Source organism: Heloderma suspectum, chromosome Z (assembly GCF_057233095.1).
Source record: "Heloderma suspectum isolate Gila_16-S chromosome Z, 16-S_ref, whole genome shotgun sequence".
Classification (NCBI taxonomy): domain Eukaryota; kingdom Metazoa; phylum Chordata; class Lepidosauria; order Squamata; family Helodermatidae; genus Heloderma; species Heloderma suspectum.
This window is the reverse complement of record NC_139476.1, coordinates 6,211,578-6,238,769: the sequence shown is the minus strand read 5'-3', so window position 1 is coordinate 6,238,769 and position 27,192 is coordinate 6,211,578. Positions and strand designations below refer to the sequence as shown.

General features: G+C 49.1%; 1 protein-coding gene across 2 annotated transcripts in view; it reads left to right on the top strand.

Annotated features, from left to right (window-relative positions):
- The window catches only part of RFX2 (regulatory factor X2), a 58,769-nt gene that overhangs the window by 29,905 nt on the left and 1,672 nt on the right, over positions 1-27,192 (top strand). The window contains exons 4-16 of one of the 2 annotated variants that reach the window (XM_084826337.1): positions 4,316-4,395; positions 6,235-6,499; positions 7,829-7,903; positions 12,041-12,222; positions 14,198-14,317; positions 14,850-14,965; positions 16,349-16,467; positions 17,118-17,230; positions 18,628-18,779; positions 20,639-20,736; positions 22,515-22,664; positions 24,937-25,145; positions 27,012-27,165. In XM_084826337.1, the coding sequence (XP_084682463.1) occupies positions 4,316-4,395; positions 6,235-6,499; positions 7,829-7,903; positions 12,041-12,222; positions 14,198-14,317; positions 14,850-14,965; positions 16,349-16,467; positions 17,118-17,230; positions 18,628-18,779; positions 20,639-20,736; positions 22,515-22,664; positions 24,937-25,145; positions 27,012-27,165 (1,833 nt within the window). Of the gene's footprint in view, positions 1-4,315; positions 4,396-6,234; positions 6,500-7,828; positions 7,904-12,040; positions 12,223-14,197; positions 14,318-14,849; positions 14,966-16,348; positions 16,468-17,117; positions 17,231-18,624; positions 18,780-20,638; positions 20,737-22,514; positions 22,665-24,936; positions 25,146-27,011; positions 27,166-27,192 lie in introns of both variants that reach the window. The other variant, XM_084826338.1, reaches the window with a different exon arrangement.

The following is a 27,192-nucleotide window of genomic DNA, read 5'->3' as shown; positions in this document are numbered from 1 at the left end:
AAAGAATACACAGAAGAACTATACAGGAAAGATCTGAATGTCCCTGATAGCCATGATAGTGCGGTCACTGAACTTGAGCCGGACATCCTCGACAGTGACGTCAAGTGGGCCTTAGGAAGCATTACTAACAACAAAGCTCACGGAGATGACAGTCTTCCAGCTGAGCTATTTAAAATCCTAAAAGATGATGCTGTTAAAGTGCTGCACTCAATATGCCAACAAATTTGGAACACTCAACAGTGGCCACAAGACTGGAAAAGGTCAGTTTACATTCCAATTCCAAAGAAGGGCAATGCCAAAGAGTGTTCAAACTACCACACAGTTGCGCTCATTTCACATGCCAGCAAGGTGATGCTCAAAATCCTACAAGCTAGGCTTCAGCAGCATGTGAACCAAGAACTACCAGAAGTACAAGCTGGGTTTCGAAGAGGCAGAGGAACTAGAGATCAAATCGCCAACATTCGCTGGATCATGGAGAAAGCAAGAGAATTCCAGAAAAACGTCTATTTCTGCTTCATTGACTATGGTAAAGCCTTTGATTGTGTGGATCACAACAAACTCTGGCAAATTCTGAAAGAGATGGGAGTACCAGACCACCTTACCTGTCTCCTGAGAAATCTGCGCGAGGGTCAAGAAGCAACAGCAGGAACCGGACATGGAACAACCAATTGGTTCAAAATTGGGAAAGGAGTACGACAAGGCTGCATATTGTCGCCCTGCTTATTTAACTTATATGCAGAGTACATCATGAGAAACGCCAGGTTGGATGAATCACAGGTTGGAATTAAGATTGCCGGGAGAATTATCAACAACCTCAGATACGCAGATGATACCACCCTAATGGCAGAAAGCGAAGAGGATCTAAAGAGCCTCTTGTTGAGGGTGAAAGTGGAGAGTGCAAAAGCTGGTTTGAAACTCAACATTAAAAAAACGAAGATCATGGCATCTGGCCCCATCACTTCCTGGCATATAGAAGGCGAAGAAATGGAAGCAGTGACAGATTTTATTTTCTTGGGCTCCAAGATCACCGCAGACGGTAACTGTAGCCATGAAATTAAAAGACACTTGCTTCTTGGGAGGAAAGCTATGGCCAACCTAGACAGCATAGTAAGAAGCAGAGACATCACCTTACCAACAAAGGTTTGTATAATCAAAGCTATGGTTTTCCCAGTAGCAACGTATGGCTGTGAGAGTTGGACTATAAGGAATGCTGAGCGCTGAAGAATTGATGCTTTCGAACTGTGGTGCTGGAGAAGACTCTTACGAATCCCCTGGATTTCAAGGAGGTCAAATCAGTCAATCCTAAAGGAAATCAACCCTGACTGCTCATTGGAAGGACAGAGGCTGAAGCTCAAATATTTTGGCCACCTAATGCGAAGAGAAAACCCACTGGAAAAGACCCTGATGCTGGGAAAGATTGAAGGCAAAAGGAGAAGGGGACGGCAGAGGATGAAATGGCTAGATAGCATCACCGATGCAATGAATATGAACTTGAGCACACTCTGGGAGAGAGCGGAGAACAGGAAGGCCTGGCGTGCTATGGTCCATGGGGTCACGAAGAGTCGGACACGACTTAACAACTGAACGACAACAACAACAAGCCTTAGGAGAGTGTTTCAGTGGGGCAAAAATCTGCACAAAAGTCAGGAAATTACCAGATGATCAATGGCTGGGGGAAAGGGAGTGGGGCCAGAGGAAGGGGGTGTTGAGCTGTGGGCCTGGACTTCTCCACCTCATCTTAGACTGGTTATGATCTGGTGCTCAGTCAGAATTCTCAAACTGTGGGGAAAAGGGTTAAAACACACAATGCCAAATGGTTAAATTACCCCTAAACTCAGACTGACATGGCCAAACTCACAAGAGCCTGGCATTAATTATGCAAGGATTCTAACCATCCCAAACAAATCAAAAAGCCTACCTAAATAAGATAGCCTTTACTGCCTGCTTAAAATGGACATGGTGCTGGGTTTGTTGTACCTTGACCTGGTTCCAGAGCTTGTGGAGGGGAGGAGTCCCCCACTGCGGGGGAAAAAGCCTTGTTCAGTGGCCATCTGCCTTATGGACTCAGAACATTTCCAAAGGCTCTTAACTCAGTTGCAGTGCCTGACCTCCAATTGCCACCCTGTGGGTGGTAATAACCTGTTGTGTTTCCCCCCTACTAAATTAAACACCTCCCCTGCAAAACCAGGCTGAAATCCTTGCTAAAGTGGTTTAGAAATGCAAAGTGAGGGAATCCATGTTCAAATGGATGTGATATTGGATCACAGGTTTTTAAAGCCTATTTGTTTTTTCATCCTTTGGAGTTAGGAATTCTATTTTATTTCATCTCATAGCTGGAGGAAATCACTGCTTTTGATGGCTACTCTCCAGGCTCCCGAATTTAAAATGTTGACTTTTCTAAGCAAATTGGAGTTCAGAGAGCTTTCTTGTGCCTGCTCTTTCTCTCTCATGCGTGCTGTCTCTCTTTCCCCCTCTCCCTCCCTCTCTATTTCTCTCCCACCACCTCCGCCCTACAACACAGAAAGTTCTGTTCCCTGCTCTAACACAAAATGCAAATCACTACTGCAAATTACAGTCTGATGTCTGATACTCTACCTCTCAGTTGCTCTACCTCTCAGCTCATGCATCATCCAGATGCCGATTCCACAAATATGCCACAGGATCAGCCTTGGATCCATCTTTCAACCTCTAGATGGACATCTGGAGTATTCCCTGCTTAGGTTTCTATCATCCCAATTACTTTCACAGCTAAGGTAGCAAAATCCGGGGCCAGTGTTTTAACTTCAGCCAGCCCTTACCAGTGTTGCTTCTCAGAATCTGTCTAAGACCTGGAAGCTTGTGCTAGCATCTCCTTCATCGTACATCAGAGATCCGTCAAAGTCCAAGCGTCGTTGTTGTCTTTAAATTTCATTGGGCTGTTGCTGGAGCAGATTTAAGCTGCCAGATAGCAGGGTGTGGTGGTTGAACTTCCATCGTTAACAAGATATTTAATATATCATAACCTGGAATAAAATGCTATTCCATTTTCTTTTTCACTTTGCCTGATCCAAGCTTTTGTGATGCTAGCTGGTTCTCATTTTAAATAAGTGGCTCAGACATTTGGGTTTGTGTGTGTGTGTGTGTGTGAGAGAGAGAGAGAGAGAGAGAGGCCCTCTGAGCAAGCTCTGCACAGTCTCCTCATCCAGCTTCAGGCATTCAAACACCTTCTGTCCATCTCTTGCATTTTTAAAGCGCCCCCTGATTTGTAGACAGGATCTCACCTTCTTCCCTTTGACCTTCTACAATGCCAAGGCTGCAGATCATGTTTGCAAGGTCATGCACACAAAGGCGTGATCGCCACTTCTTAAGTCAAGAGGAGCAGCCAAGTTTCTAGCCCTCATGGCTATGGAGGGAAGTTTTGGAGATAGGTCGGCACATGGGACTTCAGGGAGTGGACTCCTTGTGGTAGGACTTTTGAGTGTGGGAAACACAGTGTGTTGGTCCATCCTCTCTCCCCCCGTTGCTCTCGCTTGATCCCTGTGAGCCAAGTGCAGCTCTCTTGCATCTCTTCCACGAATTTTACCCTGCAGTTCTTCCTTCTCAATTGACAGCCTCTGTCCTCCAACCAAAAGGTGAGTCTTGGGGAATGACTTTTTAACCACTCCACACATACACACCCTGTCCAGAAGTGTGGTGGGAAAACCTTGTTGGCTTCACTGATCCACTGAAGGCTCCTTAGCCATTCCCCCTTCTGCGCTTTCTGGTGTAACAGACAAAGTCAGGTGAAAAGCCTTATCAGTTTCCTAAGGCTCCTATTCCCCCCACATCTGCCTCTCTGGTGAAACTGGCCATGCTTTCTTCCCGGCATTGTCAGTTTCACTGGAGTGTATGGGTGGTGAAGCAAATGGCAGTAGGGCAGACCCAGATGCTACCCATGGGGCTGTATCTGGGTCTGGGCACAGGGCCAGCATCAAGGACAAGTGGACGTTGGAAGCGTCTTCTCCCACACTGGAAGGAGGGGTTCTGCTTTTTTAAAGCAGAAAAAAGCACATCTCCTGAACGGTGGCAAGCCACCATCCCCGAGGAGGGGAAAAGATTCCCAAGCAATCCGTAAAGCCGCTGGAAAGTGCACAGCTGGATTCGGTCCTCAGCCCCTGTCAATCTGCTCAGTTTGAAGTGCTTATTTCTTGCGGCATCTTTCTGCAGTGGTGTCGCGAACTCTTTCGAAGGGAGGAGGTGCGGGGAACATGCAATTCCAGATCATGTCTCCTCTTTTTTATTGGTTTGTTTGCTTGCTGACTCTGAAAGTATAAATATATATCTATATCCCCTTCAGGTGCAAACAGTGCAGCACGTATACCCAGCCCAAGTACAGTATGTGGAGGGAGGAGAGGCCGTGTACACCAATGAAACAATGTAAGTGCACCGTCTCTCTCTCTGTGTCTCTGCCTCTCTCCAGCCCCAGTCTTGGTGCCTTGTGTATGCAGCTGACAACAGCCCCAAGTTTTGCCTCCTGCCTATCGGAGTACAGCCAGGGGTCAGCTGCCAGACTGAATCTGGCCGTCAGGAGAGGTACCAGCGTAATTACCATGCAGGAGGCAATTTTCAAGGGGGGTTGCAGCTGGGCTAGAAAGGGTTAACTCTCCCTTCCCCCCCTAGCCCCCCCCCAATCTTCTACCGCATGACAATTAAGCTGAGAAAAAGATGTTTTCCATTGGTTTGAGCTAAAATCAGTGGAAGAATTTGTTTTATTTGAGACTGTTTGCCTCCTGTGAAATTTAAATACATCCTAGTAATTCTTTTTACATTTGCATGTTTAGAAAGACCAGGGCAGTGGCTGTAGTGGATGCAGGGAAAGGTGAACCCAGGGCCAGGGCCAGGTTTGGACGGCCCCCTCGGGCAGGATACTTTCAGTGCTCCCCCACCCCCCTCAGTAAGTCTGCCTTCTCACCGCCATGGTCCCCAGCTATTCATCCTCTTTCTCATCACCGCTGCCACTGGCTCGCTTGCCAGACAGAGAGCCAGGGAGCAAGTGGGCCCTGGCATGTCCCGCTCCTCCTTCCCCCCACCACCGTTGCCTGGGCCGGAGCGAGAGGCAGGTGAACACGCGGGTCGCACCGGTGAAGAGGAGCAGCAGCTCCAGGGGGCTCTTGTCAGTAGGCCCCTGCAGGGGGGTGAGCCCTTGGCAGGTGCCCAGCCATGCCTACCCTTGTCACCGGCCCTGGCCAAACCCTCTGTTATGTCCCCCGGCTCTTCAGTGATGCAGCGCTCACCATGTTGTGTGAGTGCCGTGATGTGCATCTTTGGGGAAGGTATGAAGGCTTCCTCAGCTTCCAGAGGGGGATGTGTGGAATTGGCGGAAGACCAGTGATTTAAGGGGCCCTTAGGAGCCAAAGCAGGATAACTATCAGGACACTCTTACCCACCCAAGGGGCAGCCATGGAGGCAAGACAGAGCGGGAGCAGTGTTGCAGCTAGGTGACCGTGATTGTGGGCCCTGGACTTAATGGTCTCAGACACAGAGAACACTTTTTAGGAGGCCATGTGTATTCCTCCAGTTGTGAAGTACACAATTAACATCCACACACACCCGACCCCGCCATCCACAGCCATCCCATGCTTTTCAACTGCTCCTTCTGCGTTCCTGATACGTTACAGGAGGGCTATGGAACGTCTTTCAGCTGGACAAGCTTTCGGGGGCCACATTCAGTGCCAGGCAGGACCAAGGGCAAAGGAGGTGTGGGGGGGGAATACAAAAACACCAGCGCATTGCAGGTTCAAGCTCTTCCTGCCAGCAACAAAGCCTTAGGAGAGGCATGTCAACCTTTTAGGACGGGGGGAGAAACTGCACAAAACCACATTGGTTGGTTTTCCAGGTTTTCTGCGTTGATCCCCCCTCCCCTGTTCTAAAAGGTTGACATGCCTCTGCTAACGCTTCCGGCAGGAAGAGCTTAAAGAGACAATGTACTGGGGGGTTTGTCCACATCCTGTGTGCCTTTGGCCCCACCCACCTCTGGAATGCGGCCCCCGACAGCTTCGACAAGGTGGAGATCGGCCCCTGGGCGGAAAGCGGCTCAGCACCCCTGATATCACTGCAGAGTAGGCCAAGTTCCTGGCCGCCCACGTTGGCTCTCCGAGGTCTCCCCTGTCATTTGTGCAGACGTGGCTGAAAGGTCCATTTGTCTGCTTGTGAGTCCTAACTCAGTTGCTTCTGTCCCCTCCCCCAAATCTATGCTTCCCCCCGCACTTTTGGCAGACGCGCCGCCTACTCGTACAACACTGAAGCCCAGATCTACGCCCCCAGCAGTGCCGCCTCCTACTTTGAGCCTCAGGGGGGCAGCGCCCAGGTGAGCCCGGGGGGCTCCTCTCCCACGGCCCTCCCCTCCCACAGCATGGTGGGCATCGCAATGGACATCGGGGGGAGCCAGCTCGTCTCCAGTTCCGGCGCCTATCTCATCCACAGCGGGATGGAGAATGCCAGGCATGCCCTCGCACACCCCTCACGCTCCTCTCCGGCCACGGTACGTCAGGGCCCCAGCGGTGCGGGGGAGCAGGGGTCCTGGAATTGGCCTTGTGCGAGTTAGTTATCTGCATGTGGGCAACAGAGCCTTCCCACTTCATCGGTTTTTTGTGTGGAGCTTTTATTGATTGTCTTTTTCTTTGTATCCCATCTCCCCTCCAACGAGTTCAAGGCACAGTGTATATTGTTCTCCCCCACACACATGCGTGCGTGCACACACACACACACAACAACTCTGTGAGGTAGGTTAGGCTGACAGAAAGTGACCGGCCTTAGGGCACCCAGTGAGCTCACTGCAAAAGTGGGGCGATTTATGATTCTCCAGGTGTTTTGGCCCACAGAATCCATGATCCCTGACAGTTGGCTGGACTTGCTAGGGCTCATGGGAGTAGTAGGCCAAAACACCTGTAGGGCCATAAGTGGCTCAGCTTGGCTTGAAAGCAGAGGAGGACAAGCTTTTGGTGTCGGTGGGCAATTGGAAAGTTCGAGAGAGTGTTGTAGGTGCTCTCACAAAATGGCCACTGTGTGGGCGGGGCTTGTCCATTCGTAAGGCGGCTGCCATGGTAGACGTTTGCGGTGGCAAAGCACTTTTTTCCCTGAAGGTAACCTGCTGAGACCAAAAGAAAACCAATGTGGCCAAGAATCCAAGTTCAACTCAGAGGTGATTGAGCAAAAACTGGGGCGGGGTGGGGGGAGAGTCTGGGGCAGGGAGTGGGCTTATTGATTTCCCTATGATAGTGTACAGAGCCACTGGTGAGGGTTGGTGGGAGTTGTAGTCCTTAGAGCTAGTAATACTTCTGACAAACGTGCATAAATCCTGCTCTCACCTGAGGACGGTGCATTGAGTCTGGGAGTCTGGGAGTGGAGAGGAGGAGCATGAAAGGGAGGAAGGAAGGGGCTGCGAAATTGTGGAGAAATCCCTCCACGTAGGCTTTGGGAGGTCCCTGTCCAACTCCATCGCACATATCACCTTCCCCTTTTAAATGTTACTTCTCAATCAATGAAGGATAGAAACTTGGTGATTTGCAGCACAAAGTGGTACACAGATGTGATTCTTTCTTCCCCCCCCTCCCGCTTTTGTCCACTGCAGTATGGCTTTATTTTGCACACTTCCCTCTCCCCTGCTTCTGTATCCCCTTTGTGTAACATAGATGCTTTCCTTCCTGCCTCTCTGTCGAGCCAAAAGTTTCACTTTGCCCGTTTGCGGGAAGAGCTTAATGGATAGTCTGCATTAATCCATAGCACTGGTGGGTTCTTGGCTGTTTCGGAGTATCTGATTTCCATTCTCTTCCCTCCCTCTCTCTCTCTGGCCTACTGCCCTTTTTTTTAGCTTGAAATGGCGATTGAAAACCTCCAAAAAAATGAAGGCATAACATCGCACAAAAGCAGTTTGCTGAACAGCCATGTAAGTTTCCCCCTGCTCTCCCCACCCCAGCGAATCTCGGTGCTGCACTTTCTGGCTTTGTGCTTTGCCCCGGCTCAAGCTTCAGTCAACCAAGAGTCCCAAAGCGCCTTGTGGCAAGAGTGTTCATGGGTCCGACATCCTCTGCCCTGGCGATAGTCCATAGAATTGTTCCTTTTAAGTTGCCACAGGATGCAGGGGTCCCCAGGCTTTTTGGATCGGTGGGCACATTTGGAATTTCGAGAGTTGCTGGGACTAGTTGGACCTTTGGCTTGACCAACAAGACTATTCTGGATGGAGAATAGATCTATTAACAGGGGTCCCCAACCCTTTCAGGTCAGTGGGCACTTTTGGAATTTCAAGAGAGTGTCATGGGTGCTCTCACAAAATGGCTGCTATGGGGGTGGGGCATGCCCATTGATAAAATTGCTGCTACAGTGGGCCGGTCACAAAAGACTCCCAGGAGTCCAACTGTTGACACTCAGGGAAAAGTAACTTGCCAAAGAATCTAAGGATGAGGGAGAGGTGAGGTTTGAGCGCCAATACATGAACCCAAATAAAGATTGTGCTGGATGGCAGAATCTTGCTTTGCAGCATGCCAGCCTCCCAATTAAAAACTAGTAATTTTTTAGAAAAGAAATAAAAGAAAAACCAGGAGGGGCAGGGAGACTCGTGGGTGTGAAGAGAGGTGTCTGTAGGCAGTGTGTTGGAGATCCCAGGTTAACATGTGGCAGAGGGACAGAGCTGACCATAGCACAAATCAAGGTGAGGTAGGGGGCTTCAGGGTGAAGGGCAGCAGTGGCAGACAGATTGTGGATAGATGGGGCCACTGTTGTTTGGGATGTGAGCCCCAATGAAACATCTTAGGAAGCTGCCATCCACCAGTCGATCTAGTGCAGGATTGCAAAGCACTCTCCAAGGTTTCAGATGGGTCTTTCCCAGGCCTTCTTGGATATGCCAGGAATTGAACCCGGGACTTTATATATGCAAAGCATGAGCTCCGCCCCAGAGCTGCGGTCCTTGCATCGCCCATTAAAATTGCACGCGCATGAGCGCTGCTTAAAACACCCCTTGCTTCTGGTCTCTCACTCCTTCTAGGAATGTATCTCTGGCTTTCCGTTGCCTTGACTCGCATCACAACTCCTCTTCTTAACTCCTCTTCTTGGTTTCTACATTGACCTCATGCTCCTAGTCCTCAACAGAGCGCTGCATAGGTTCTCAGATTTTTTTTCTGGAGGTGTGAGGAGAGAGGGGAAGGGGGCAGGTGTGGCAGTGCGCCAGATGAAAAGAAAAAAGTGAGAAAATGTCACGTGTTGACGAGAAACGAATAGCTGGGTCTGGATGTGGGACTGTCGGAAGCCGCCTTGCTTCAAGTGAGATCAGCTTTCCCCAAGCTGGCACCCTACAGATGTGTTGCTGCCTGGTGGTGATGGGAATTGTAGTCCAACGCATCCAGAGGCACCAGGTCGAAGAAAGCTAAACTAGATCATTGGAGATGTCTTTCCCAGAAATGACATGGATGAACCTGGCATTTTCTGCATGCAAAGGATGTGCTGTCCCACTGAGCTACAACTCTTCTCCTAAATATAAGCTAAGGGCCCGGTCCTCATGATTTTGAATAAAGAGCTTATTGGAAGAGGAATGTAGGAAGCTCCCTTGTATCAAGTCAGACTTTCTATTGAGTTCGTTTAATCTCTGACCTGAGATAGCAGCGGCGATGCTGAGAAAGGCACACCGAAAGGCAAAAAAACTTCAATGGCTGTGGGGGCAATTCAAACTGGTTCTCCAGGGTTTGAGGCAGAGGGATCCTTTCCCAGCCTTACCTGGAGATGCCAGACACTGAACCTGAGACTCTGCATGCAAAGCAGGTATTCAGTCACTGAGGTATGGCCCTTCCCCTAAAAATAAAGCTAAGTTTCCAGTCCCCATGATTCTAAAAATTAGGAATCTAGGAAGCCACCTTATACCAAACCAGACCCTGAGTCCATCTTTCTCAGTGACTGCAGCAGCTCTCAGGGTTTTCAGACGGGGTCTTCTCCACCTCTACCTGGAGATGCTGAAGATCAAACCTGGGCCCGTCTGCGTGGAAAGTATGCGATCCCCCACCAGACTGTGGTTTTCTGAAATAAATTCAGGTTTTGCCTATTACAAAAGTCCTCGTTTTGGTCTTTCTAACTAACTTTGAGGTCTCCAGGCTGGCTGTAAAGAGATACGTGCGTTCAAAACTCAGCGCAGATTGCATCTGAATGCTCATGTTGAATGTATAACGTAAAACATACTGCTGGGAAAATAAGACGTTTGGGGAAGGGCCATAGCTCAGTTTGGGGAAGGTCCGTGGCTCAGTGCTAGAGCCCCTGCAGAAGATTCGATCCCCAGCATGTCCACGCAAGGCTGGGAAAGACCCATCTGGAGAGCTGCTGCCAATCAGTGTAGATGAAACTGAGCTCGGCGAACCATGGGTTTCCTCATTATTTTAATTTTTAAAATGCATAAGCCACGCTTCCTCCACAGGATCCCAGGGCTGTGTACTCCACAAAAAAACCCCACACAATTACACACCAAAAAGCAAACGGAATAAGCTGGTTGCCTTCAACCAGCAAACCAAACAACATTTGCAGTATCAGAGGCAGTACGCCTGTGCACACCAGTGGCTGGGGAACATGGGCGGGAGGGAGCTGTTGCACTCCTGTCCTGCTTGTGGGTTCCTGGGGCAGCTGGTTGGCCACTGTGTGAGAACGGACTAGATGGACCCTTGGTCTGATCCAGCAGGACTCTTCGGATGTTCTTAATCGATTCAAATTAAAAGTAAATTAAATGTAAAACATTTTAAAATAGAAAATTCTAAAATTATGGCTAAAATCCTGCAGAAGTTTTCCTTAGAGTAGAACCATTGAAATCAATGACTAACTGAAGTCCCATTCATTTCAATGAGTCTACTCTAGGTAGGTCTTATGTTAGACTATGGGTTTACCCTAAGGAGGACTTCTGTTGGATTTTAGCCTATAAGGCAGCTTCCTGTATTCCTACTTAAGTCAGCCTTTTGTTCAGAACCATGAGGGCTGGAAACTTTGTATGTGTGTGTAAGGGGAACCGTTGAGAACTCCTGCCAGTACGTTTCTTCCAGCCTTCCACAACCTAGTGCCCTCCAGATATCTTGGACTACAGCTCCTAGGATTCCTGACCACCGCCCATGCTGGCTGGGCTGATGGGGCTTGGAGTCCACAGCAACTGGAGGGCACCAGGTTGGGGATGGCTGTTTTTGAGAATGCTGAATTAGATGGACCAAGGCTTGGGGTAAAGCAGCTTGCTATGCCGCCCGCATTCTACCGTGTGCAGAGGCCCAAACCGAGATGCTGTGCTATGAGTTCCATCTGCTGTTCTTCACCTTCCATTCAGGTCTTATGTGCAGGGGCCTGAGGCATTGCAAGGCCTGGGCTGGTGGGGACGTACGATTTGAATCTGTTCCCCAGAGACCTGAGTGCCCATTCATGCCAAGGGACGGTTTATTTCTTCACTTAATTCCCATGTGGGATGTGATATACACGGCAGAGTGGAGATTACAGTGGGGGAGGGAAGAATTAGCCCTCCCCTCCAGAGATTCTGAAACACACACACACCAGATCACACACACACACACACACACACACACACTGGTGTATGGCAAAAGACTTCCACTGGTGTTAATGGAAGCTTTTCTTTTAAGCTTAATTGCATGAGGCGGGAGCAGTTTTCCTCTGGAAGGAAAAGAGAAAGAAGCAGGGTGGGCATGAAGGAGCACCGAGAAATTGCAAATTAGTTGTAATCGAAGAGGAGCTACTGATTTGCAGTGATCTGGGGCAGGGCACAAATTAAAGTATTAATTTTATTGGAAGGTGATCTGAAGTCAATGGGCTGGCTTTGACACCTGCGGAATTTAAACGAATCGAAGTAATTATTTCTAAGTTTACATGCATGCGTGTACACACACATTAGCATATGCAAATGTTATGCAGATTGGTGTCTCCTGGGCCTGGCCCCCAAATCTTTTCAGTGCCTAGCGTCACCCAGAATACAAGGTTCAGCCCCACAAGTGGGCATCTGCAAAAGTGTGGCCATCTCTTGAGTTCTTCTCTCCGCCCCCCCGCCTCTTTTTGCTCCTAGCTCCAGTGGCTGCTGGACAACTACGAGACCGCCGAGGGGGTTAGCCTCCCCCGGAGCTCCCTGTACAACCATTACCTGCGTCACTGCCAGGAGCATAAACTGGACCCAGTGAACGCCGCCTCCTTTGGGAAGCTGATCCGTTCTGTCTTCATGGGGCTGAGGACACGCCGGCTAGGCACAAGGTTTGCGGGGAGAGGTGTATTTAGGGGGAGCACAGGAAGCACGTTTATTTCTTTTTATTTATTTTCTTCCTAGGCTCCGGTTTAAATCCGCCCTTTATTCCGGATCATGAGGACTGGAATCTTTACTTGAGCTTGAGGGTTGTAAACACCCAACTGGCAAATGCATTTACAATCCTCGAACCCAAAATGATGACCACAAAATAACAAAAAGAAAAAAAAAAACCACAAGAATAAACGTCCCCAAATAACATAATGTTAAATGTTAGAGACATTTTTTTAAAAAATTAAAATTTTAAGGAGCCAGCAGTAGAATTAATAATCGGAGTAACCAGTGAGATGCCTGCTTAAAGAGGAAGGTCTTAATCTGGCGACTAAATGTATATAATGATGGTGCCAGGCGGATCTCCCTGGGAAGCGCGTTCCAGAGATTGGCGGGGAGAGCACTTTCCCCTTTGGGACCACCTTTGCTTCACGGCAGATTTGCGGAGTGCCACTTCGTTCCCCCGTTCAGTCCCCGGCGTGGTGCCATCTGATGCAGTCCCCCTCCCATGATGGTGGGCTGACCGCCTCTCCCACTGCAGGCTTCATGTCATGTGGTTGGCAGCTCCTGCTGGCAGACATTTTTTCCCTCTCTCCACACAATGCCCCGGAGGTTGACTTAACTTACAGGGTGTTCTTGGGGTGGGGAGGAGGGAGAGGTTGCGGGACCTGAAGGGGCATTATTTTTTTAAAGTAAGAGCATCCTGGGTAAGCATTTGTAGTGGCCCATGCTGGGATCGGGGGTGGGTGACGCCCATGGATCACGTTTGATGCTGCTATTCCTGGATTTGGGTGGCAGAGACCCTGCTAGAGAGCCGCTGCCGGTCAGTGTTGACAATACTGGCCTAGATGGACCACAAGTCTGACATGAGGCTCTGGTTTAAATCCATCCTTTATTCAGAATCGTGAAGGCTGGAATCTTAGTTTATTTTTAAGGGAAAGGCTGTAGCCCAGTGGAAGAGCCCTTGCTTTGCCTGCAGAAGGTCACGGGTTCAATCCCTGGCATCTCCCGGGAGGGCTAGAAAAGAGCCCAGTCTGAGATGCTGGAGGGCCACTGCCAGTCAGTGTTGACAGTACTGGGCTAGATGGGCCAAGGGTATGACTCTGTATAAGGCAGATTCCTGTGACGAGGCTGACACTTAGGCCTTGTCTGCACACACTCCTAATCCATGGTTTATTTAACCCCTGGGTTGTTGAATTCTGGGTTGCCATGATGTGCGAACCTGACCACCTTAACAAAACATGGTTTGTTAACCATGAACAACCCAAAAAAAGAATTCATGGTTTGTTGTTGTGTTGTGTATTCTGGGTTGTTTAAACCACAGGTTGTTACATGCAAACCCAGAACCACCATGGGTAGTTCATGGGCTGCTTCACCAGGCTATGGAGGTGGCAGAGAAGAGCAGTATGGGCCAGTACTACAGCAGCATGAAGCCTTTGAGATACGAGGGAGTGGGCGAAGGAGCGGTGTAACAAACAACCCAGGGCTTGAAAAAGCAAACTATAGTTTTTTCAGTCCTCTAGGGCAGTGTGGTGCAGGGTTCCTCTAGATAGGGCAGTGTGGTGCAGTGGCTAAAGTTGCACTGAAACTTCAGAAATCCAGTTTCTAGTCCCAGCTCGGCCATGAAGCTCACGGGGTGACTTTGGGCCAGTCACTGTCTCTCAACTTAACCTAACTTACAGGGTTGTTTTGAGGCTCAAATGGAGAAGAGGACCATGTATCCTGCCTTAGACTCCTTGTAAAAGGCAAAAGGACAGGATATAAATGTAATAATAAAAAATAAAATAAACCATGGGTTAGCATATTATGTGTGAACCAGGTCTTAGTCTGATCCAAAAGCATTCTTCTTATGGAGACTAATGACATAGAGCAACGATCACCTAAAAAGCCTGGACTTGCAAAGTCTTTTGTTTAACACAACTTTTTTCTCTGAAGGGGAAATTCAAAGTACCATTATTACGGAATCCGTCTCAAGCCGGACTCCCCACTCAACCGTTTGCAGGAAGATGCTCAGTATATGGCCATGAGGCAGCAACCCATCCACCAGAAACACAGGTAGGAGGCCAAAGCTGTCAGGGGTGAAAGCGCAAAACTATGCATGTGTAGACAGAAAAAACTACAACTCCCTGGCATGCTCCAGCCAACATGGCTGGAACCTTGAACAGGAACATTCTATAATGCCACATATTGTTGTCTTATCTATATCTAAGGATGTGGCTGGGACGTGCTGGGAGTTGTAGGACTTCTTTCTGCTGAACCATGTGTAGGATTGCGCTCTAAGCTTGTTATATTTTCTTTTGGTTTGTTTAGAACTCAGTCTCTGGTCCCTGAGATGTACATGGCAGGGATGGGGAAAAAAACCCTCTCCCCATAGAGTGCTGCAACTAGCGTAGACAGGACTGACTGACATAACCAGAAGGCAGCTTTTGTGACTCGTCTATAGGGGTAGCCGAGTTTGGCAGTCCTGTCTTCCCCCGTCTTTATATTTTGTTTTAAAACTTTTCGAGGAGGTCAGCTTTTCCGGAACAAAAAGAACCCTGTTTTGGAAGCTGGAGTTGTCATCTTTTCCCCCTCTTGTGCTCTCTAGGTACAGACCTTCCCAGAAGCTGGATGGTGTGGCAGAGGGAGGTTCAAACAGTGGCCTCCACTCCACACTGGAGCAGTCTGTTGCCGCCCAGAGCCAGCACCACCAACAGTTCATAGGTGAGAAAATGTTATTGATACATTCATATCCTTAGACATAGAGAAGTGGGACCCACAATGAAATGTGGCATTGCGAAGTATTCCTGTTCAAGGTTCCAGCCAGCCACGCCCTCTCACATGATATTCCATTCCATCCCCACTCTTCTTTTTGGAATTTCTTCCACAACAATCCACATTCTGTATCCATTGACCCCCTTGGGCTCTGGGGAGTGGGGGGCGGGGGCGGGGGGTTGCACCATTCGGCATGGAGTTCCCTGAACGGTTTGTTTGTATTTTGCATATCTTAGTTCAGCCACCCCCAACTTGGAGCAAAATCCAGCATAAGTCCTACTTAGAGTAAAGCCATTAAAACGAATGGGACTTATGTTAGTGATGACTAACTTAAGATCCATTTATTTCAGTAGGTCTGCTCTAAGTAGGATTTATGTTGGATCTGGCCACAGTGCCCTCCAGATATTTTTGCACTTGGACTCCCATCAGCCAGAGTCAGGAATGCTAGCAATTGTAGTCCAAAGCATCTAGAAGGGAGCAGATGTTTTGAGGAAGGCTCGTAAATAGGTTCTACCCGTCTGTATACCCTTCAGAAGAAGAGATTATATATAGTTGGTAAGACATTTAACATACATCAATAAGGTCTCATTCTGGTTGTGGTGCTGGTCCACTCAGGTCTGGGCTGTCGTCCTTCAGATTTTAGGTTGGGGCTCACATCCTTGAACATGCCTCCTGCACACCCCCGTCAAAATCTCTGCACATGTTCCCTGCTTTGCTTTCTACTTGTGGGGAGCTGCTTACCCAAAGGAATGTTCCAAAATGCAATTCCCCACTCCCACCTCCTACAGCCTGAGGTGGTCCATTCTCGCCATCTTGGGGACTCATTTTGCTTCATCAGTAGATCAAACCTCGTATGGCTTGGTAGTAGGCTTTAGCTGAGTGGCAGAGCCTCTGTTTTGCATGTGGGATGTCCTAGGTTCAATTCCTGGCATCTCCAGAAAGACCCCTGCCTGAAACCCCAGAGAGCCACTGCCACTCAGTGTCGACATTACTGAGCTAGACGGCCTGACAGTCTGACGCGATCAAAGGCAGTTTCCCAGATTCCTTTTAAAATCAGCCCGTTATACAGAATCACGAGGACTGGAATCTTAGTTCATTTTTAGAGGAAGGGCTGTAGCTCAAGAGGATCAAATCTGGGAGACTGCCCCATTGGGGGAATTTGTATTCTGAGATTTTTTGGCTTAACCCAGGCATTGTTGTTTTTTCTTGCGACGTTGTTGCCCGAGGTTGGGTCCCTTGCTGTGATGTGGTGAATGGCAACTGCTTAAGGCCTTAGCTGGTCTCCTTTTTATTTTCCTTTCCCTAAATATTTGTCCCCCCGTCACCCCGCAGACAGCACCCGCGTCCTTCCTGACTTCCCCATCCTCGATCTGGAAAATGTCCTTCAGCAGGAGGGAATCGAGGCAAATGACATCAAAACCCTGCAGCTCCTCTACAGGCGACATTGTGAGGTGATTCGAGGATGGGGTGGCCCTCTTTGGACATGGGTGCCTTGGCTCAACTGTGGCACTTAACAGCCTCATGAGAATCGGTCTGGGAGATTCACTGCTCTCTCCACCAACAGCAGTTCCCTGGTTCCCTGGACCCAAATGTATTTCCCAGGGTCCCGGATGTATTTCCCAGGGCCCCGGATGTATTCCCCAGGGCCCCCAACTGTCCGTTGGCACCAATGGAAAGCGCTTTTTTCTCAGTGTAATTGCCATTCAGGGGTTGATTTTCAAGGGGGATTGCAGCTGGTGGGGGGAGTGTTAACTCTCCCCCCGCTGCCCCCCACATCTCTTGCTGCAGGGAAAAGGAAAACCTTTTTCCATTGGCTTGGAATGATCTGGGGCAGGGCGCAAATGAATTGAGGAGTTTATTTTTTTGGAGAGGATTTGGATAATGAATGAATCGGCTGGCGTTGCCTCCTGTGAAATTTTAAAGAAATCCTTGTAATTATTTCTACGTCTGCGTATGGAGATGTAAATCAACATATGCAAATGTCATGCAGATTTGTGTTGCTGGCCCCAAATTTGTTTTACTGCCTAGCAACAGCCCTAGAGGGGAAGCCATGACAATTAAAACTCACAAGAGCATCTTACCAGTCTTCCCGTCTCCTTAGGCCAACGTAGACGTTGTGATGAGTCTTCAGTTCTCTTACGTCGAGAAGCTCTGGCAGTCTTTCTGGAATTCGGAGTCCTGCTCCAACGAAGACCCCACTGCCGTTGCTTCCAGGTAAAACACTTAGCGGATCATCTCTCTGAACAACCCCAAAAGTTTAATTTGCTGAAAATCTGACATATCCAAGGAGATCAAACTCTCCACTTAAAATGGCATCCATCTCCACAGATCATGTACATCCTAAATGAAGGAAACGCCAATTTGGCTGAGAGGATTACCAGCCTGTTGGAATTTCACCCAGCATGCTCTTGGCTGGTTTACCAGAACAGGAGGATGTAAAACCAGATCGTTAGAACTGAGAGACCTCTGTATTGTTACACGATTGATTGATTGATTGATTGACTGATTGTATTTTTATCCCACTGGTCAGCCAAAAGGGCTCCCCAAACAGCTTGCAAACCATCAGTTAAAGAAGGTCCCTGCCCAGAGGCATATACTCTGAAAAGACATGGGGCATGAGGAAAAAGGGATGGGGAAGGAAGAAGGGGAAAGAAATGAAGCAGTGTTTTAAAAGCTAGGCTGGTGGAGTGGCCCTTCTTTGCCTCTCATCTCCCTCTGTTAACAACGTGCTAGAATGGTTGGCGGTGGTAAGAGTTAAGGAATATTATTTTCCCCCCATTTTCTATAAAATGACGTTCTTTTTTAAAAAAGAAATGTGTCCTTTTGCACAAGTTTGAAGGTGCTACCCATTTGAGAAGTTCAAACCCGCCTTCAGTTGGAGGAAGGTGGGGATTACTCAGGGGCAACCAGGCAGGTAAATTTATGTAATGCAAGCTGTGCGTAGCAGCTCGGAAAGATTCGGCTAACGTGAGCAGGTGGGGCGACAGAACCACCATGCACTCCTCCCCGCAGATTGTATCCCGTAAGCATCAGATACATCTTTCTAGCTGCTAGCCCTGCCTTCCCAGATCCGAGGTCTCATTCCACAGGCAGCCTGGCTTGTTCTACTCGGAGCGGCCCCCTCCACTTTCCACCTCTAAGGCAGCTTTCCCCAAACTGTACTTTTCAGATGTGTTGGACTACAACTCCCATCTTCCCCAGCCACCATGACCATTGGACTATGGCTAGATGGGCCAAGAGTCTGCTCACTTGTAGGCCACTTTCTGCATTCCTCTTTAAGTCAGCCTTTTATTCGGGACCATGAGGACTGGAAACTTGATTTATTTGTATGTGTTGGCGGTGGAAGGAAACTGGAGAGCCACCGCCGGTCAATTTCTACCAGCCTTCCCCAACCTGGTGCTGTCCAGATGTGTTGCACTACGGTTCCCTGCTGGCTGGGAGATGATGAGAGTTGGTTCAAAACAGTTGGAGGGCACCAGGTTGGGGAAGTCTGTGCTAAGCCCCCCCCCCCCAGTGGGGGAAACATGATTCTGGGGGGAAATGTGAAATGGAATGGGGAGGGGGCCCTGCTGATCTCACGGTTGTCGTCCCCCCCGCACAACAACAAGCAGCGAGGAACCCTGCGAAGCCACTGTCCCTCGGCACAAGCTGATCGCCATGTGCAAATATGACCCTGTCATGACATGGATGAGGAGCTGTGACCACATCTTGTACCAGACCCTGGTGGAGATCCTCATCCCGGATGTTCTCCGGCCCGTTCCCGGTGAGTAGGGAGGGAGGAAGGCTCGGCTAGTTCCCCCCCATCACTCTTTCTTCCCCTTACTTTTCTCCTGCGCAGGCTTCGGCTTGCTTTTTCTGCATCAAGCTCCTAGTCCTCAACATTTCATGTATCGCTTTTGCACAGATGGCGTCCGCCTCCGTAAGCAAATCATTGGCTTTTAGTTTCCTGTTCTAAAGGGGGATGGACCGTAGCTCAGTGGCAGAGCATGTGTTTTGCCTGCAGCAGGTCCAGGTTCGATGCCCGGCATTGAGTTCTTGTGGATAGTACTGGGCTAGATGGACCAAGGATCTGATTGGGCATAAAGCAGCTTCCTGTGAATCTGTTAAAATCAGCCCTTTCTTCAGAACCATGAGGACTGGAAGCTTAGTTTATTTTTAGGGGACGGACCACAGCTCAGTCCCTTCGTATGCTGGCAATCCCCTGGCTCAGTCCCACTATCTCTGGTAGCAGGTGATGAAAAAGATTTCTGTCTGCCAATCCGATCAGACAATCCTTGACTGGATGGATAAGGCAGTTAGCTTTCAATGTACCCATACATACCTTCAATTTTTCTGCAATGCCCCAGATCCCCTTCCCCTGTGTAGAAGGGGGTTGCGGTGTAGTGTCTCTGGCTTGTGGCTCAAATTCCCCCCGTTGCAACCCAGTAGGTAAAGCATAACCCAGGGGCGAAGGATCGAAGACTCGAGAGGCTAAGCGGAACAAATTAAACAGCTTATTGGTCCATAATGGGGGCAACACAGAAACACCAGCAGTACCTTGTAGCTCAAAAGCCATGCAAAGTCGTGTGCAAGGCAGCGGAGGCTGCGAAATAATGCAAAAGTAGCAGCAATTCAGCCGGGACGGATTTATTTAAATCAGGGGCGTTGAACCTCTTTCACCCCAAGGGCCAACTTCGATTTTAGAGAAGCTCCTGGGGGAACGGTGCAGTGATGAGCAGGGCCGAAAGCAAAAGGGGCGGAGTCAAATGCAAAAAAACGCCAGCCTGTTTTAGCTTCAAGCTGTTCCTGCCACGAACTCAGCCTTAGGAGAGGCACTTCAGCCTTTTAGAAGTGGGGGGGGGGGGACTGCACAAAAGCTGGGAAGCCACCAAATTACATAGAACAATTGACAAGGCAAGCGTGAACTGCCTGTAATTTTCCAGTCTTCTTTGGAAGCTCCATTGTACGTCCCACCATGAAGAGGGGTGAGGTAGGTACAGGAAAATTCAAGATAGGACCTCTTCTATGGTGGCACCCCAGTTGGAACCAAACCCTCTGCAGCAGCCTTTCCCAGCCCGGTGCCTTCCAGATGTTTTGGACTCCAGCTCCCATCAGCACCTGCCAACATGACCAGGGTGGGAAAGGCCGCCCTCCAGGTGGGCCCCATCTTTGGTGGGCTTTAGGCGGGCCGTCAAGCCTCTTTTGCTTAGGGTGGCTTTTGAGATCCAGTGTGGCGTAGTGGTTAGAGTGTTGGACTGGGACTCGGGAGTTCTACTCCCCACTCGGCCATGAAGCTCACTGGGCGACGTTGGGTCAGTCACAGGCTCTCATCCAGATCTACCTCATAGGGTCGTTGTGAGGATAAAATGGAGAGGAGGATCATGTGTGCTGCCTTAGGCTCCTTGGAGGAAAAGGCGGGAAATAAACTAAATAAACAAATAAATAAAATGCGGATGCAGTCCTGCGCATGTTCGGAGAGAAAAAAGCCCTACGGTTCCTAGCATGCCCCAGGCAGCATGGCTGGGGGTTTTAGGTCTTTTTTCTGTCCAAACTTGCATAGGATTACGCCCTAAAAGGTTTTGCTCCGCTCTCTCAATAACTGGACCGGCTTGACAGAAGGTTTCCTTCCTCCCCTACTGGCAGGAACGTTGACACAAGCCATTCGCAACTTCGCCAAAAGCCTGGAAGGCTGGCTGATCAATGCCATGAGCGAGTTCCCCCAGCAGATCGTCCAAACCAAGGTGAGCTGTGTGGCCCGGGGATGATAGGTCTTGCAGTCCCACTTATCTGGAGCGAGCTCCAGGGTTCCGTCCCCTCCCCTGGCAACTGAAATGAATGCAGAACCTCTCGCCTGTTTATGCTGGCCTTTGTCTCCTTCCCTTGCCTGCCTCACTGGTGTTGAATCCCAGATTGTATGCTCCTTTGGGCAGGGACCTGCCTTGTTGGCATTGCTCTGTGCTATAAAGAAGCAGTGACCGGTGAGGCCTGCAAGAAAATCTTCCGACGTTAAAAGGATGCCAGTCTGGTGCACACTAGGCATGTTGGGCAACGACTCCCTCCATAGGCCTGTTCTCCCTTTCCAACTGTCATTTAAATATCTGTGGCTTGTGAGCATGCTCAGTCCATTTTTAATTATATTTCTGCAAAGCTCAGGGTCCCCGTCCCCCACAAAGCACGCTTAACAACGCCATCTTATTTCTCGGTGAGCCCTGTTTTGGCTCCCATCCTGTTGGCACGCCACCACCTAAGCTCGCTATTAGCGGTAGCCGTGTTAACACTTCTGTGAGGCCAGCCCCATCCCGGATTAAAGGAAAGAGCTATAAAGGCAGGGGAGTTAGTATGGTCATGTTGGGTAGTGTAAAAAGGTGGCAGCGAGGTGTGCCAGGCTGTTAGTTTTTTTCCTAACTAACGCCAGCCGCAACATGCAGCTCCCTCATGGGGCAGAAGTAAAGAAAGGTGTGCCAGCACAACCTTCATTCTATTTTATTTCTGTCCTGCTCTGCTTCCGTGATGGTGCTCAAAGTGCTGGACGTGAGCGTTCCCTAGAAGGCTCCTTATCCAGGCCCTGAACAGGCCACTGGTCTACTGGGCATGAACATTGTGGGACTTCCATATCACCCTTTAAGGACCCTCTCAGGAAGCCTGCAGATTATCTTCAAGCGACTCGCCAAACTGCTGAAAGTTCTCAGAAGCCAAATGGGGTTGTTCCTTAGTAGTTGGAGGGCACGTCCTCCCCCAGCAAAGTCCCATCATTAGGTGGTGGGAGATGATCTTGAAAGGTACTTGAAAGGTTGTCACAGAGAAGAAGGCCAGGATCTCTTCTTGATCATCCCAGAGTGCAGGACACGGAATAATGGGCTCAAGTTACAGGAAGCCAGATTCCGGCTGAACAACAGGAAAAACTTCCTGAGTGTCAGAGCAATACGGCAATGGAACCAATTACCTGGGGAGGTGGTGGGCTCTCCCACACTGGAGGCCTTTAAGACGAGGCTGGACAGCCATTTGTCAGGGATGCTCTGACTTGGATTCCTGCATTGAGCAGGGGGTTGGACTCGATGGCCTTGTAGGCCCCTTCCAACCCTACTATTCTATGATTCTATGATTCTATGATCCTCCATCAATTCTAGGTTTCCCACCACTACCACCCTGACCCCTGGAGAGCTAAATTCAGTATCCCCCAAAGCAGCTGAAACGTCCAGGTCTCCGTGTTTGGTTCCTTAGGCCAAAAAACCCGGACAAATGGGCCTTGTTATTCTTGTCTTCCTTCCCGCCTCTCTCTCTTTCTCATCCTCCCTGTTTTAAATTTAGACTGGAAGCTCCTTGCGGGCAAGGACCTCCTGTAGATTGTTTTTGTTGCTTGCGTTATTCCGTAAATGTACAGCGGTGGTGCTAGAGGGGTAATACGTGCCGAGAGGGGGACCTCTGTAGGAAGGAGGTGCATGCCGGCTTCTCCCAAAGTTTCACCCTCTGGGAATCCTGCCTCACTCTCTTTTTCTTCTCTCCCTCCACCCTGGACCAGGTGGGTGTGGTGAGTGCCTTTGCGCAGACACTGCGTCGCTACACATCCCTCAACCATCTGGCCCAGGCGGCTCGTGCCGTCCTCCAGAACACCTCCCAGATCAACCAGATGCTCAGCGACCTCAACCGGGTGGACTTTGCGAATGTACAGGTGGGTCCAGGCCGTCTCCCTCCCTCTCTCCTCCCCCCCCCCATGTTCCCCCAAATCTTCTGGGCAATGCTTTTGCAAGGGGCGGGGGGGGTCCCCCTTTCTGAACTTACTCTACCTTGCAACCACTGGGGATGATAGAAGTTGTAGTCGAAACACATCTGGGCAGCCCCAGGTTGGGGGAAGCATCTCTTGCAACCCTGGCATTTAGCTTTCAACAGCTGAAAATTTCAGTTCATGTTCATTCAGTTGGTGTGATACTGAAAGACTCCCCAGCCACTACCAACCTCAAAAAAATAAATCCAGATTGTGGGGACTAGGGGGAGCCATCGTACTGGGAAATCGTGGATTTCTTTCTCATTATAGAAAGGTTTGTTCATGTCTGGGTTTATTAAGGTGAGATACAGTTGTACAAATGCGGTCACTACACACACACACAGTAATGGCAAGTGTGATATATCAAGTACATCTAATGTGGGAGGAGATCTAATCAACATGGCTATAATCCTGCACACATAATTTTAGCTTCCTAGTCTTTTAGCTTGTTCTTTTTTTAATCTACATTTTAAATCTCTGCATTGCTGCTGGGTTTTATTCTGGTTGTACTGTTACATTGTGGTTTTAAGCTTTCATATTCTATATTGTTTTATGCTGTGCTTTGTGATTTTAATTTCCACCCAGAGAGTTTCAGCTATTGGGCGGTATAGAAATTAAACAAACAAACAAATAAATAAAATTATTTAGTTAAAAAGCAGCCCTATCTCCATAACTAACAAGGCGCATCTGAAATGAACCTACAGAATTCTGAAACGTTCTTGCTCTTGAAATCTCGGAGAACAATATTTCGGATAGTGTTTTAAAACCTGGAGATTTTGTGGTGGGGGAGCAGGGCTGGATTTCTGAACGTACCCAGCAATTTGCAGGTTTTTTATTCTAAATGTCCAGGTTGGACCTAAAATCTTGCTACTGGGCACTAGAGCAGATCTCCCCCGTAAGGCCCACACACAAAGAATTATCGTTGGAGCAAAGTAGCAGGTTTTCTTCAGGTTCTGCTGTTTTCTTATTATTATTGTTATCATCATTATTAGTATCTGATTATCATTTTCCTCTTCCTTCCCTGTCCCTTTTTCCTTTCCTCTCCAAATGGAGGGAATCTCTCCAAACTGGGACAGTGGGCATCAAAAGGGCAAATGCAGCTCAATGTAAGCAAGAGTAAATGGATGCACGTTGGGGCAAAAAAGTCCCAATTTGATGTATTCGCTGATGGGGTCTGAGCTAGCAGTGACTGACTGAGAAAGAGATCCTGGGGTTTTGGTGGACAGCTCGATGAAAATGTCAACCCAGTGCACAGCTGCTGTGAAAAAGGCAAACTCCATGCTAGGTATAATTAGGAAAGGCGTTGAAAATAAAACTGCCATACCACACTCCCGTTACATAAATCTATGGTGCAAACACACGTGGAAGACTGTGTACAGTTCTGATCACCACATCTAAAAAAAGAATATTGTAGAGTTGGGAAAAGTGCAGGAAGGGGCAACTCAAATGATCAAGGGGCTGGAGCATCTCCCCTATGAGGGAAGGTTACAACAACTGGGATTGTTCAGCTTGGAAGAAAGGAGGCTCAGGGCAGAAATGATAGAGACGTACAAAATGATGCATGGTGTGGAGAAAGTGGATAGGGAGACATTTTTTCCCCTCTCATAATACAAGAACCCCAGTGGGGTCCTCCCATGAAGATGATTGATGGGAGATTCAGGACAGATAAAAGGAAGGACTTCTTCTTGCATCGCATCGTTAAACTATGAAATTCACTACCACAGGATTTAGTGATGGCCGCCAATTTGGATGGCTTCAAAAGGGGTTAGACAAATTCCTGGAGGAGAAGGCTATCAGTGGCTACTAGTCCTGATGGCTCTGTGCTCCCTCCACTTTCAGAGGCAGTGAGCCTATGTACACCAGTTGCTGGGGAATATGGGCGGGAGGGTGCTGTTGCACTCATGTCCTGCTTGTGGGTTTCCTGTGGGCAGCTGGTTGGCCACTGTGTGAACAGAATGCCGGACGAGATAGACCCTTGGTCTGATCCAGCACCGCTTTTCTGATGTTCTTACGTTCTTTTGTGTCACATCTTTTTAGAATTACGTGCAGGCAGGGACTGTCTCGTTTTGAAGCTGTGTGCATCGCTCAGCCCATAAGAGGTGCTTTATCAATTCATTGTCGGTTATTAGTATTAATTCACAAAGCATCTTATTTCTCCGCTCCCTCGTCCCGTCGCCAGGAGCAAGCCTCGTGGGTGTGCCAATGTGAGGAGGGGCTGGTGCAGAAACTGGAGCAGGACTTCAAGCTGACACTCCAGCAGCAGAGCTCTCTGGACCAGTGGGCCAGCTGGCTCGACAATGTTGTGACGCAGGTTCTCAAACACCACGAGGGGGGACCCAGCTTCCCAAAGGCAGCACGGCAGTTCTTGCTGAAGTGGTCCTTTTACAGGTGAGCCTTAGCCATGTGCTGTGTAGGGAATTATTACTGTTATTGTTATTTTGCTCTGGAGGCTGGAGTGGCATCTTCTATCCTGTGAGTTTCCTCCCTCCCCTTAAACTGCAGTCAGAAGTTACTCACCCAAGCCACAGGTTGACCACACCAGTGGAAATTAGACCCCAGCATCAGCAGAAAGGCAGGGGTGTTGTTAGGCCTGGACTTGAATCTACATAGCAGGGGCCATACTTGGCATCGAAACCACCACCTTCCACTCCTGGAGATCTTATCGAGCTTGCCCCTTCAGGTTTCTGAGATTTCAAACAGGCGTAGCCCACATCTCCTCAATAAGAGCTAGAAACTTGTCGCTTTTTGGAAAAATGCAAAAACCTCAGTAAGCAGGATTCCCTGCTAAAAAGTACCCCCAGACCTGTGCCAAAGCTCTGCCAATGCTTTCCTTCCCTGCAACTTTGCTATTCCTTTCCTTTGAACATAGGGGCGTTGTGAGCCCTGGACCCATAGGGAACCAGCCCCGAATCTATTTCCCAGGGTTCTGATCTATTCACCAGAACCCCAAACGTAAAGCGGCCTTCCTCAGCCTGGTGCCCTCTGTAGTTTTGTACTACAGTGCCCAGCATTCCTGACCACTGGCCGTCCCGCCTGAGGCTGATAGGAGCTGAAGCCCAAAATATCTGGAGGGCGCCAGGTTGGGGAAGGTTGTCCTAAAGGAACAAGGTGACTTTAGATCTGTAAAGAGCGCTAAAAACAATAAGAATTGCTTATTTTTCTATTTCCCCCCAGATTTCCAGTTTTTCTGGAAATTTTACATCTCTGTGCCCCCTGCGCCCCCACACACACACACCTTACCCTGCATGACCATTAAATTTAGGGGACAGGAACCTTATTTTCCATTGGTTTAGGAGGATCTGAGGCAGGGTGCAAACCAACTGACGAATTTACTTTGTTTGAGGTGATTTGCATGAGAAACAAATTGCTGGCTTTGCCTCCTGTGAAATTTACATAATTCCTCCCAGCCATTTTTAAATTTGCATATATAGAGGTCAATTAGCACATGCAGATTTGTGTCTTACCACCCTGGGCCCCGAATCTCCCTGGCAACACCCCTGCCTGGATGGGCTAGCTTTCTTGTTGTGGGGAGTTATTTTTACAGTGGGGAGCATTCCGTCGCTTGGGGGTGATACAGTCTGGTCTCAGGGTGACCAGCTCTGTAAGAACCAGGCCTTGAAGGCAGATGTTTGGAACATAATGATGCCTCCAGGAAGCTCAGAGGCAGGCTGTGAATCCTCCCCTTGGCCTGTTGTTCTCTAAGCTAGACTGCCTCTACTTCTGGAGGTTCTTTCTCCACCTGCAAGGCTCCCTGCCCCTCCTGATTTTTATTTTATTTCTTAAGCTCATTTTTATTTTTTACTGGGAGGCTGGCATGCTGCAAAGCTAAGGGCCGCCATCCGGCACCATCTTTATTTGGGTTCATGAGAGCGGTTTTGTGTTTTGGCACTCAGACCCCACCTCTGCCTTGTCTGTAGCCTCTTGGCTTACTTTTCTTTAAGTGTCGTCGCTTTGCCTTCTGGGAAATGCATCTGTTGCGATCGGCCATGGCCACCATGGCAGCCATTTTTCAGACAGCTGTGCCGCATCCACATGGCAGCCATTTTGCGAGAGTGCCCGTGACATTCTCTCAAAAATCCCCAATGTGCCCCAGATGTTTGGGGACCCCTGTTCTGTTTATTTATCATGGCTAACATCCGTTGATAGACAATGGATTGCTCCCTGGTGCCCTTTCAGCAGCTCTTTCTGCAGCCAGTCCCGTAAGTTGATTCCGGGTGGTGCGAAAACCTTTTACCTTGTTCTCCTTGCTGCCAGCTCCATGGTGATCCGTGACCTGACCCTGCGCAGTGCCGCCAGCTTCGGCTCCTTCCACCTGATCCGCCTGCTCTACGACGAGTACATGTTTTACCTGGTCGAGCACCGCGTTGCCCAAGCCACGGGGGAGACACCCATCGCCGTGATGGGAGAGGTGAGAACCAGCGACGCCCCAAGCAGA